The following is a 13,346-nucleotide window of genomic DNA, read 5'->3' as shown; positions in this document are numbered from 1 at the left end:
CCTCAACTCCAGCTGTGGGCTCAGAAGCACTTATGGAAGAGTTCTCCCTCATCAAATATCAACAGAAGCTGTAAGCAATTGCAGTCACTACAGAAATACAGAAAGTGTTCTTCCTAGAAAGAATGAGAAAGAGATCGTTTTCACTTTATTTTTATCTACATGGTATTTTCTTGCAGAAAAACCACAGAGATTGAAAACGCAGTGCTGACTCCTGAATAGCACCACCTGCAAGAAAGTGGGAGGGGGAAAGTTACAGAACAAAGTAGATGAACAAACCCAACAGTGGAGGAGCTGTCAGGCTTCTCTAGGTAAGTGCTAGCTAGCTGAACACACAAACTGCAGTTCTAAAACGCTCACACTTGAGTTACACAAAGTACATTACATCTCTACCTCACTCTTCAAAAGCCACAGCGGATATGTAGGGGACCCATGCTCAGAACTTCCCATGTCATGAGATTAACAAGTCTGACACCAACATTAAAAAGAAATTTTGTGCCTTTATTTGAATGGTGTTAGGCTTTAAATACACCAAATTTTGATAACCTGATTATTTGGTTTAATTAGAAATGACACTACAGAACTGCAATACTGGTCCAACAGTCTTGTCTTTACCTTTTTTTTTTTTTTTTTAAAGCAAGAGATAGTATGAAAATGCACCAAGTAATCAGAAAGCACTAGCAGGCATTGGTTAATCCAAGATAGTAGCTTCTTAGTTCCAAAAGCACTCGCATTGTATGGAACCTGGGATTTAGACTGGTCATGATTTGCAAGAGCTAGTTGCATGAGTCATGACTTTTTTTCTTTTTTTTTTAAATTTACTTTCAAGTTGGTCACTGGTAATTTTTTTTTTCTCAAATATTACAGTTTCTTTTATTCATATTTTTCCTCAAAGTATAAAAAAGTATGAAATATAAACAAGCTCCTGTATTGTACCCATGAAGGGGTACAATGGAAGCATTAGAGAGCTGACTATCTACACACCATCAAATCCCATCAAATCTTGGATATTCATTAATATACAAAATATCAGGGCACAGAAAGAACTAAAATCCACTTTTTTTTTTGTTTTGTTACGCACAGGTTCAAATAATCAATCTAAAGAAAAAATGTGATCATTTTGGCTTTCCACTACATCCGCATGTTGAGACACTTATTAAAATTATCCTGCTTAATTGTGTTTGGTCTTTTTCTTATTGTCAAGTCATGTTTGTTATCTTAATACCAGCCATCAGACAAACAAGTAATCAGAAAGACTCTTCCTCCTCCCCAGTTCCCCATCCCTGACTCCTGCAGGGTCAGCTTTAAGACATGACTCCAAACACAGGGTTGTGACGACAGATGCTAGGGCCAATCTCTTCATAATCTTTTTTGGTATGGCATACTTGGTAGAATTCAGGCTGTAAAGGGAAGGAAAAAAAAAAAATTAGTGTATGGTATAGACACCTTATTTTAACAATATTACCTTTATGTAGCAGGTGGGAAAAAAGCAAAGATAGCACAGAAATCCTAAAATTAACTTATATCACGTGTGGCTTAAACACCATACACAAAGAATATATTCTGCCACAAAACTGAAATGCACTATTTAACAACTCACACAAAGCTTTAATTTAATGCAAAACCAGAGAAGAAATATTTACCACCTGAGGTCTATCAGAAACTCCCCTAGCACATTTAATGTACAAGGAAGGGGAGATGAGAGCTCCAAAAGCACAGTCAGAATGGCTCAAACATGCTCAGCTTTACAGCTAAACTCACTGTGGAAGCCAGCATTGATCCACCAAACCAGACTGCGTATCTCTGCATATGGTGTGTAATGACCTGGACATCAATGGGCTTCGGCTGCAGAAAAGAGGAGAGAAAAGCAACACATTAAAAGTCACTTCTGCTGCTAAAAACCAGATCTAGTTTTTAAGGATTGTACATACACCAAGCTTACTTTGCATAAATTAGTATTTTCATAAATGCTGTGCATGTAAATTTACATTTATGGCATCACTTTCCCTTGTACATTGAAGAGTAAGAAACAGCTCCTGCTTACAGATCAAGTTACCTCCTTTATCAGACAGATACTTCCATTCACACTATGCTCTGATTAATTTCCTGGACTACTTAGGCATTTGTAAGCACTGATCCATAGTACCTAAACTTTTCGAAAAAACACACCTCAAGAAGCTAATTTTCAAGTTTCATGTGATTATTCTAACAAAGCATCAGTTGCAGATTGAAAGTTTATCCAGGATCAATACAGTCAAGTCAAGCTTTTCTGAACTACAGCACTCATTCCCAGCCAGCCACTCCCTTTCCCTCCACAGGCACACAACCCATTCCTTGCTCCTGCCAATCAAAACTGCCAGTGTATGCAACAGTTTCAGAATTTATTTGTTCCAGCCCAACCTGCTGAAATTTCAAACAGCATCTAAAAATGTTCTGTAACACATTTGCAAAACTCCAGCCAGTGATTCTTTGCCATGCCTGGCACTTAGAAAAAAATAAGAATCACATCCAATTTCCTTACTCAGCTTCTGCTTCCTAAGTGGTACAAGTCTAGTAAAGAAAACAGAGATGTTTCTTGGGCCAGAGAACTGTGTATGACTGAAATTTCAGAGCTGTCTACATGACATGGGGCTTTAAAGGATTCTTTGAGCTCACCTAGCTAGACTGCTACTAAAAATAAATTAGGAAAATCCCTTCAATTTTGCTTTAAAAGAAAAAACCTGGTCTTTTATTTATGCAGAGACAACAGAAAGATGCAACTGTTGGGTCAGAGGTCTGAAGTGGAAAGAGCACAAATTAAGGATCATGCAGTTTAGTAAAAACATGAAGTCACTTTTAAGATAATTGAGGTGGGAAGGGACCACATCATGTCTCTGGTTTGGCCTCCTGCTCACGGCAGGGTAAGCTCTGAAGCCAGAGGATGGTATTTAGGGTTTTATCCAGCTGAACCCCAAAGACCACATCATTGCAAGATGTTATTTGCACATTTTCCAGGTAACAGATGCTTGTTAAGTGTGTGAGCTGCACGAACCAACCTTCAGTCTGCCACCACTAAGTTCTTCACTAAGTTTCAGCCTGGCATCAACAGTCCTTTTCAAGTCTCGCTGTAAACGGCGACCGAAGTCCCTGAACATGGTTGAGCCTCCAGAGAGGACAATATTCTGTTTTGAATAACAAAATTTGTTAACCACGTCTGAAAATGCAGATCTCCAACTTTACCCGTTCCTAAATTCTAAATATCTAAATACAGTTTTTAAAGCTACAGTTAGCAGGCATGCTTTTACTGTAAATTACCTAACATATAAGCATGACACAACATGAACTCAGCAAGAGTTTGCCACATTAAAATTGTCTGTACTTTAAAATCTATTTATATCTAAATACATCTCACCACTTTGCTCAGGTTTTTTTTTTTGTTTGTTTCCTTAATAAAAAAGCACATTCTGGAAATGTCTAAGTGAGCAACAAAGCCTTCTGCATATTGGATTAGTTCCTACAAAAATGGTTCATTTTACTCATTTGGTTTTGGTTTTAAGAGTTTCAAATATGTACCTTGATAAAAATCACAATTCTTCTCAAACCCATATATTAAAAAAAGACATTATAGCTACTAACCTTATATAGAGGACGCCTAACATCAATGGGACAATTCTGAATAACTTCATCTACTACTTCTGAGATTGGTTGTGTAAAGTCAGGATTAGCAAACTGCAATCAGGAATAAAATCAAGTCATTGTGGTGCACCACATATTGCAAAGGAAAAGAGGTAAAGTGAAAAAAAGGGAAAGAACCATTCTATTACACTAGAGATGTCAGGAAAACTAATAATGGAAACAGCTGTTCAATATTTTTGCTGCCATTTATAAGTGCTATGTGTATCAACTTGGATTTGTACAAAAATTAGCAGCAATCAAGAATCAAACCACACTGACTTAAAACAATAGCTGGTATCTATTTATAAATAAGAAGAAATAAGTCAGGATAACCACCTCTTTACAATTTTGCAAATAGGATTTCTATGATATCATCTAAAATGCTTTTAAAACAGAAAATACAGGAAAGTCAAATCAACTTACCTCAGGATGGAAGAAAATCTCTGGCCCCAGGAATCTCTCGTAACCAACATCGATGGTAAACTCTTTCTTTGAGATAGCATTAATTCCAGTATATTGTTTAATCCACTTTGTACCATCTGTGTCATACTTGTTAAATTCTTTTACTAAGTCAGGGCAAACATAACTAAAGCGCTCCTGAAAATTGAATAGGTACAGTTAGTTCTAAAGTATAGAAAACTGGTAAGAAATTTCAAAAAATGCAGCAATTTTAACTTTTAAGAGTAAGTATTAAATTGGCAGATAAAGAATAGGCCTCAAAACAGCTGAACTGACATTTACTGTACACAGGTAGATAATGGCTCTGCTACTACAGATCATTTCTGTGCAGCACTGAAGGCTCTTGCTGAGCTAAAATTACTTTTCTTCTGCTTTTCCTCTAAACTTCGATGATCGTGAGAAATTAATTCTGAAATACACTGAAGAACTGCCAGAGAAATAAAATTCAAGAGTACTTTAAGCTGAATGTCTTTCAGAAAAGCTTTGTTCTCTATGTAATGTGTACTACAAAAAAGAACACATTAATATTCTGAAAGAATGTAAGAGCAATTACAGCTCTGTATGACACATCCAGCCAACAGTGTTTCCTACAGAACATTAAAATTATTATAGCAACAGGAAAATAACAACAACAACGAAAATGGAGGGGGAAGAGAAAGGGGAGACAACAGGTGAATAGTGAAAATCCAGGCCAGACTGAGTATAACCCAACTGTAAACCTTGAGTTTAAGCTATTTCATGTTCTTACATTATTAAGACATTTTTATATTACTTAGAATCAGAGCCCCATTACTCAGAAGTACAATTACTTTCTGTACTTTAAAACCAGCTACCAAGTTGTGATATACAATAACGTTAAGATCTGCAACATTCACATTACCTTCACTGCTTTAGCCGTTTCCAAGGATTGTTCAGGAGGAATTCCTACTTCTCTCTCCCTCAGCAACTGCTGAATGAAGTATGTGATATCTCTCCCAGCAATTGGAATGTGTTTGATACAGCTGCCAATCACATATCCTTCAGCCTGTAAACAAAATTAATGGGGACAAAGATACTGATAAGAACTATTTTCACCAAAGCTCAGAGGGAGAGACAAAGGCATGGAGTCTGCACTCCTACCCATGACCTGTGATTCTGAGGGTAAAGGCCTTTCAGACCGGCTCATTTAATTACCACAAACCCAATTCTTCACAGTATAGCCTTACTTCACTTTGCATGGCATTGGTTCATAATTCTTACAAGGTTAGAAGGGACAGAAAGGGCACTAGTACAGAAGGCAGACAAATCACTATACTCACTATTCCTTGGCCTTTATTTTCTCTTCAAAATGAGGTTACTCTTACCAAAAAGGTCAAGGAACCTTTTTTCGTGAAATATTATTTTAGAATAACTGATGTGGCCCTGCAGTCACAGCCACTGATGTAAGACGTTATAATCCACATGAACCAAAAATAATTTTCTGAAAGCAGGGAGAAAATGCAACATTTCAGCACATTAACTGAGACTGCTCAGAACATCAGACTGGCCCATCCTCATCCATCAGCCTACCCTTGCAAGTCACACTCATCCTGGGGACCGCTATCCATGCATTAAAAACATCTGGTCTAAACAAAGAAACCAAATGTGCAGGGCTGGCCTTCAACCCTACCAGACCTGCTAAATCAAACAGAGGAATCCAGATACCACATTCATAACATGCTGAAGTTTCCCTATATACACACATCTTATGTTCATACCAAAATGTCCTATTAACATAGAAAATAATGTCATTAAAAAAAAAAATCTACCACTACTGTTAGCTTCACTACAGGGATAGGCATTTGTTAATTCCTTTTTATCTATTTTGTAATAGAAGTGGTAGAACATTGTTGACAATCTGTTCAACACATTAAAACTTTCAGAAGCAAATGACACTCTGCAAGAGAAGTTAATGCTTCAAATTATATAGAATACCTACTCTTATTTCAATTAAAAAAAAAAACCAAACCCACAAATCAGGAAAAGTTCCACTGTTTTAAACAGTAGTTTGAACTACTAAGTACAATTTTAAACGTTTACCTACAGAAGGTCTGAGGTGTCAATTGTTTCCTAACTTGTATTAAAAATACACCAACTTTGATAAACAGTCTGGAGAAAGATTTAGCCACTATATTCCACCAAAATTAATAAGAAATTGCTACATGACAGTGTATGTTTGACCACCACCAATGCTACTGTTTCTAAAAAAAAAAAATCAGTGTTACTGTGGCATGATAAAGCTTTGTACAGATCTTTGTCTTAAAAATTGTAATCTAACTTCATTTTGGAAATACAAATGTATCTGGTACATAGAGATGAATTTAACTCCCCTGGGAAAGATGGGTGATAACTTGACAGTAAGGTAAATTACTGCAGCTCTAGGTGCTCATTATTCAATAAAACATCACACAATCATCCAAGTTTCTGCTTTAGCAACTTGATGTACTGGAACAGATATTCAACACTACCCAACCTGAGGGTTTGTTTTCTTCCAGTCAAGCAGGAACTTTTGCTTGTATGGCTGAAGCACTACTAAATATTGGGAACAGATGGAGAAAAACTACAAACAATACTTACATCTGCCCTCTATTTATATATAAATGGACTGAGCTAAATGTACAGTCAAAACTTTTTGTGCTGACTACTGTAAAGAGCCTATTCACTCTTACCAGCAAACCAAACTGGAAATGTGCTAAAGCAATTTCACCCATCACTTAGCATGGCCTTGGCAGTTCACCTTTTAAGCTAAGTCACTGAAAGACAATTAGCCCTGCCAAACTCAGGGTTACAGAGAAGTTTTTCAAGAGTTTCTGCACTCCAAAATGAACCAAAACTCACACCCACAGCCCTGGGAACGATCTGATGTTTCTGAAGACTGCTATCTATACTTCGGTGTGTGTAGGTGTACACCTCAGAGAACTCAGAGCACAGGTTGTTCTCCACTGAAGCTGCTGTGCAGCTTTGAGGCACACTTACCACAGGAATGACATGAGTGACACCATCTCCACTGTCTATAACTGTGCCAGTCAGTGTTCGCTCTCCTACTTGTCTTGACGTCCAAGATGCAGCTAAGGCAAGGACAGCCTTGGGAAAAAAAAAAAAAAAAACCCACCAAAATCAAATATTAGCAAAACATCTGCCTGCAGACCTCACTTTCCACCACCCCTCTAAGGACAGACTGACAGCATGGAAACTGATTTAATAATATTATACATGTCTACACAGCAGCTTAAAAAAGAGAGGCTGCACAAATGTAACTTTTGTCTTTTCAGCCACGCTCAAACATAATTTTTCTTACTTCATACTGAAAGGGACTCAGTTCTTGGATTAATAGAATTATTATGGTGTGGGTTTTTTATTTACTTACTATGCAACAGATATCACACTCTACTGCTCAGAAGCCTGTAGAGGTAACACAGAGGAACAGTATCCAGTAACCACCCACAGAATCAAAGCATGTCAAACATGCAGTGCTGCAATTGCCAGCCAGAAGGACATAAATGTTTTCCAAACACCACTTACACAGTTTTTTCACAGGGAAATTACTTTTAGCCCAAGGAGAAATATTGCAGCTCTGACTTTCAAATAGCCCTGCCCTTACCTGAACAGCAATATATAGCCCTGGAACGTTGAAAGATTCAAACATGATTTCAGCAGTATATTCTCTATTTTCTGGAGTATTTAATGGAGGCTCAGTCTGAGACAAAAAAAAAAAAAAAAAAAAATAAAAAAAGTTTTACTTACATTCAAACCAAACATTTGACTTTAAAAAAAAAGAACCACCAGCTCCTAAGTTTTGTTAAGATGAGTCATTCAACAACAATAGCATGTCAAAATAGTAATGGACAAAGGGTGCTTTTAAGAACTTATGCAAATTGCATTAAAAGAAAGAAAAACAAAAGTGCAATAAAAATTACATCAGTTACTGCTTAAGAATTTACATCCAAGACCCTCTCTGTAGGTTGGTTAGCTCATTACAACTTTTCATTTCACTTGAAACAATCAAGGATTATCAAAATATGTCAAAGGGTACAGTTTAGCACATTTAAAGTATGGCATTTTTTAGATGTCTCAGTGAAAAGAGCTGTTTTCCTTCAGAAGGCAGCCACTGTAACACAAGTTTGCTATGCTCAGCTGTAGGAATGTACTCAAGTCAGAGAAGCTGAACAATATAAAACAGACCATAATAATGTACTATAGCTTTCATTGAAATATCAAACATACTCAAGGCTCCACTCTGAAGGAGCATTTTGGATAGTGCTACAGAATACTTGAGAAAAGAAAACCTCAATCTTCCATTGCAGCAACTGTGTAGCAGAAGGATAGAAAGAGGAGGGAGTCAGATTCTTCACAAAAGTGCTGGGACAAGGGGCCAGGGACATAAAACTCAACTTGGTAATCCTAAGTAGGTATTAGGAGGAAAAAAGGTAACTTAAAGGTGGTCAAATATCGACAAGGGGCCCAGGGTTGTTATGGCATTTTGATCCTTGGAGATATTCACAGCTTGGCTGGACACAGCCTTGAGCAACTGGACCTAATTATGGCTACAAGAAGATAAAGGCATTTAAACAGGTATGGCCAACACCTCTAATTCCAAACTTGGTCTATAAATAACACACTAAACCAAATTGCCTATTTGGACAGCCCTAAATAAAATACTAAGGAATAGCAGATGCTTCAGAATAACATTGACCTTAATTGAGGTCTAATCAGCCCAAATATGACAACCAACCCTTCCAGTTTCACAGAAAATAAAAGGCAGAAATTTACTCTCTAGATACTTCATCCAGATGGCAGTACTGTAAAAACAAAATAATTGCAATTATGTAAAGCCAAAACACAAGTATTTTTTTTGTCTCAAACTTATAAACTTGAGATTATTGAATTCAGTGGAGAAGGAAAATAAGAAAGTGATAAATCAGACAATTTGGAGGGAAATGAGAACAGAAAAATGTTTGCTGTTCAGACACACCGACATTTTTAGAAAAATTAAAGAACCTGGATAGCTTAAGGCAGGCCAAGAAAGCACCAGATAATTTATTTACTTTTGCTTACAAAATATGCATGTCTATATTTGAGAATTTACATAAACCAGCACACTGTAATTCATCATACGGCATTTCTAAAGCAGGGCATAAGTTTACCTACCAAAAGAAAATAATGGTCCTCAGGTTCTGCCCTTAAATACTTAAAGATTACTTGCTCCATAAACCTCTCCATCAAGTCCCAGTCTTCAACTATACCATGGCGGATAGGCCACTGTTGGAGAAAAATATCAAATAATAATTGGAAACAAAAAACCCCAAAACCAAACAAAAAAATCTGGTTTTAACTGCTGTAAAAGTATATGATCTAACACAGGCAAGAAACCTCGGCTTAGGCTTCCCCTATTCCCATGTGACACCTATTCAAAATTCTGATTCCAACTCTGAGTGGCAGAGACGACACATTGCATTTTTCTCAGCAGAGCAGAGTGGTGGCACTGGGATAAACCAAAAGTTCCCCCAGCCCAGTGTCCCACTCTGATGCCAAGGAACAAGAGAATGTGGCATTTCCACTTAAAACCCTCTCAGTCTCCTTTCACTATATATATGTGTGTATATATATATATATATATATATGTAATATATTCACAGTGTTTTGCAAATTCCCACAGGCTCTCCAAGGTCAACAAAGTTAACATCAAAGCTAATTTTCTATTTAAACAGAGTTAATAAATAAGATTTAAGTAAAGGTTAAACATTCTTAACATTATATTTACTGTACATGTGATGCTTGTTAAACAGTACTGAAAAATGATTTTGAAAATTTTTCTTGATACCTTGGTTGCATAAGTTGGTTTTTCTATTGCTTCGTCCCCAATGAAGAAGTCTAAATCATCGACACCTTTCAAAACCCTCCTTTGTGCTTGATCGACCACTTTTGCCGACTCTTTGATAGCAATACCTTCAACAGAGAACACAAAACATTATTGTAGGTCATATATCCTGCACCAAAAAAAAGAAAACCTACACTGAAAAAGCCAGACATACTCTAATCACAATCATCCTTTGTTAAAAGCATAACTCTGAAATGCTACACAGAGCGCAGATAATTTGACTTCCAGTCATGGGTAAGCGTGGTAAGGACTTAAAAAGTAACACAGTAACAGACTTAAATACAAATTTAATTGCTAGACACTCAACATGCAATCAGGAAGATAAAATATGCACAGAAACACTAAAACAGGATATCCCTACAGATCTCATTTTATTCAACAAATGTGCTAACTTTCTGCACACTCCGGTAATAACAGTAACAATTTCAAGTGTTATTATTAGTGTTATTATTCTTTTAAAAAGAATTCCTCCCCAGCTACCAGGGCTGCAGCACCAGCAATATCTGCTGTATTTTTTCAAATCTTACTAATTGCCTTCAAACACAATCCTTCACACAGATGAGGAAATTCATATATACAAGCAGCATTAACTCAGCCTCAGCTGTTCCAAGGTTGGCTGAAGTATTTTTCGAGTTCTCACCTTCAGCAAGAAGTTACCTTTGCTCACAACTAAGATTCAAAATTTTATGAAAACAGCTGCAGTCTCAAGCCCAGCAGGCAGGGCAGCACAGCTGGAGGATTTGGAAATCAGCAGCCACCTAAGGGGTAAAGCACCCCAAGTTCATGGAACGCCCCCTCCCTTCCCACACAGAGCAACACAAGCAGAGCCAGAGGAACCAAGAAGTTGGATGTTGTGAAAGACTGAACAGGATGGAACAGAAATCATTATTTTGAGCTCCTCAGGAAGAAAACTGAATCATACTGCAACTTCTGTAGCTGCTTACAGGAGAGCAGAGAGGAAGCAGAAGCCTGGAGGAAGCCAAGGGTAAGATGGGAAGCAGAAGCTAAAGTCACAGGGAAGGAAATGTTGCAAGGCAGGTGCTTGCTTCGGGTCAAGAGAGGAACCTTGACCAATATTTTCAGGTCACTGTTACGGAGCTGATCCATCTGGACGAATTTTGCTGTCCAGATGGGCATTATCCTCAGGAACTTTCAAGCAAAATCCACCACTTGCCACAGGATTGTACCAGCTTTCAAGCACAACTGGTTGCACCCTGGTACAAGCCTAAAACAAGATGGGAAGTTCTCAAATATTTTGCTGCCCTCAAGGCCAGCTTGTTGAGCCCCGCGTTTGAACGACAGAAATTAGGAGCAAATCACCCGAATCAAGAATCATATCCTGAAAACACAAACAAGAAAATAAATCTTGAAGCCACAGCTGAGGTGCCTAAGGATGGGCAGCACCCCAGCAATACTCAGAGCAGTTGCCTTTGGTTTTCTTGGCACAAGAATTAAGAGCTTTCAAGGAAAAAAATAATAAGAACATTCTTGTATTGAATCAATTTTTGTGCTGGAGCACTACTCAAGCCAGTTTTTTTTTCTTTTAGAAGTAATAAAAAGGCCATCAGCTATCACAGATAAATTGAAATAATCAAAAATCAAGGGAACTAGTGGGTAATGGAAGAAGGTGACTCCCATTTTAACAAACAGCAGGAAAAACCTGCTTAAGTGAATAAAAATCGAGCAAAATTAATGATCTGAGATCTAAAAAGCAGCCAGGGAAGAAAGCAGTCAACCCAAGCCACATCAAAATATTGGCCCAATATATTCTCATTTACTTCATTTTTCATGTAAGCATTTATCATATCTACAGAAGCATATTCAGAATAAAATCAAGAGCACATCATAAAGAGATAAAAATTTGTTAAGAGCAGGTGAATAAGATAAGCTACAAGTGAACAAGGCACAAGGAATGCTGCTCGGACCTGTTTAACAGCAAACATTAATTTTAGAGAATCAAACTGATAAAATGCCACTGCTGGAAGTGCAAGGAGAAACTAAATCATTTTTCCACAGGGAATAATATTAAGGAAATTACAGACACCAAAGTGCTTTTTTGCAACATTTTACTTTGAAACTATGTACTGCTGTACTCTATTTTCGTTTCTCTAATGTGGATTAACCAAGGGCCATTTTGTTTCATTCGAGGCAGAGGATTAACACAAACTCGTGCTGTTTCTGTAATTATCTAGCATGGATTGCAGCACAAATTAGAAAAATGCCTTTTGTTTTGAGAGAATTGCAGTCAAGGGTCATTTCAGCTGCAGGAGCATCTAGGCTGAGCATCCTTTTTTCCATACACCACACTGTATCAAAAGGCTGTCAAAAAATCTCATTTCCCCTCTTTCTCTTCTACTTTAATAGCATCCCTGCTGGATAAATTTCTCTGCCTAATGATCTGACAGGTCATTTCATTCCCAGTGTTTAAAATATCATGGTATTTATTTTTTTTGGAACAAGAAAGTGATCTTCAAACTAAATAACCAAATCTAAAGATGCAGAAAAAGTATGTAAACTCTATCTGAAATTAAATAACCACTGGCCCGTTTATATTTTAACAAGTGCTACAACGTTTAAACAGCACTGTAAGGGTTTTTTCCATGTTTAGAAACTTTTTATATCTAATGCTAAACTAGCTTTTGTGCAAAAAGCAAAACTGTAGAGTGTTTTATATGACACTGAAATCAACTTAATGAAGTTAATTTAGAAAACAAAATAATCTAAGAAATACCTATTAGAAGCCAAAATAGAAGATATGGAATGGATTTTCCTGTTCTCATCTAAGTGAATTAGCCTTATCTTGCCAAGAAAATTACTTTTTGAAGTACATTTCCTAGAAAAATTAACGGAGAGCCTGAACTTCCAAGTTCTATTTTACAGTGACTGTGCTGAAGTAGTATTAGTTCCAGCTCTCTTCCTGTTGTATTTGCAAGGAAAACTGGGTGTGCTAATTATTCCTTTTCACCAGGATGTAATCTGTGATTACTTTGGCACAGATGAACAATGAGGAACTGCCAAGTGGCGTAGGAGGTCAAAAGGTGAAACATTTCTAAAGGGAGCTGAGTGAACTCCACTCTCTGGAGTAGAACTGTATCTCTTCAAGTGGGAAAAACAGTTCAGGAGCCAGAGAGCAAATAAATAAGCTATTCCACGTGGGGGAAAAAACCGACATGGTTTCTTGCTGTATTTGCAAAATACGGTAAATTAATATAGCTGTAATACTGCAAACTTCCAGGCAAGTTTTACATTCTAGAGATATCAAATCATGCAATTTTAATTTTTTTCCCAGTTATAATCAACTCAATGTTTTACCAAATAAACCACTGAATAGGAAAAAACC

The 13,346-nt window shown here is 37.1% G+C and overlaps 1 protein-coding gene across 1 annotated transcript in view; it reads right to left on the bottom strand.

Moving 5' to 3' along the window:
• Positions 1-477: 477 nt before the first annotated feature.
• ACTR3 (actin related protein 3) overlaps positions 478-13,346 on the bottom strand; it is a 28,322-nt gene continuing 15,453 nt past the window's right edge. The window contains exons 3-12 of the mRNA XM_040069822.2: positions 9,950-10,074; positions 9,277-9,387; positions 7,730-7,825; positions 7,105-7,212; positions 4,991-5,134; positions 4,075-4,248; positions 3,613-3,705; positions 3,033-3,158; positions 1,759-1,842; positions 478-1,397 (exon numbers count right to left, since the gene is read on the bottom strand). Of these exons, the coding sequence (XP_039925756.1) occupies positions 1,302-1,397; positions 1,759-1,842; positions 3,033-3,158; positions 3,613-3,705; positions 4,075-4,248; positions 4,991-5,134; positions 7,105-7,212; positions 7,730-7,825; positions 9,277-9,387; positions 9,950-10,074 (1,157 nt within the window). The 3' untranslated portion in view covers positions 478-1,301. The remainder of the gene's footprint in view (positions 1,398-1,758; positions 1,843-3,032; positions 3,159-3,612; positions 3,706-4,074; positions 4,249-4,990; positions 5,135-7,104; positions 7,213-7,729; positions 7,826-9,276; positions 9,388-9,949; positions 10,075-13,346) is intronic.

Source organism: Hirundo rustica, chromosome 7 (genome assembly GCF_015227805.2).
Source record: "Hirundo rustica isolate bHirRus1 chromosome 7, bHirRus1.pri.v3, whole genome shotgun sequence".
NCBI classification, from domain to species: domain Eukaryota; kingdom Metazoa; phylum Chordata; class Aves; order Passeriformes; family Hirundinidae; genus Hirundo; species Hirundo rustica.
The sequence above is the reverse complement of the archived record's forward strand: the minus strand, read 5'-3'. Positions and strand labels throughout refer to the sequence as shown.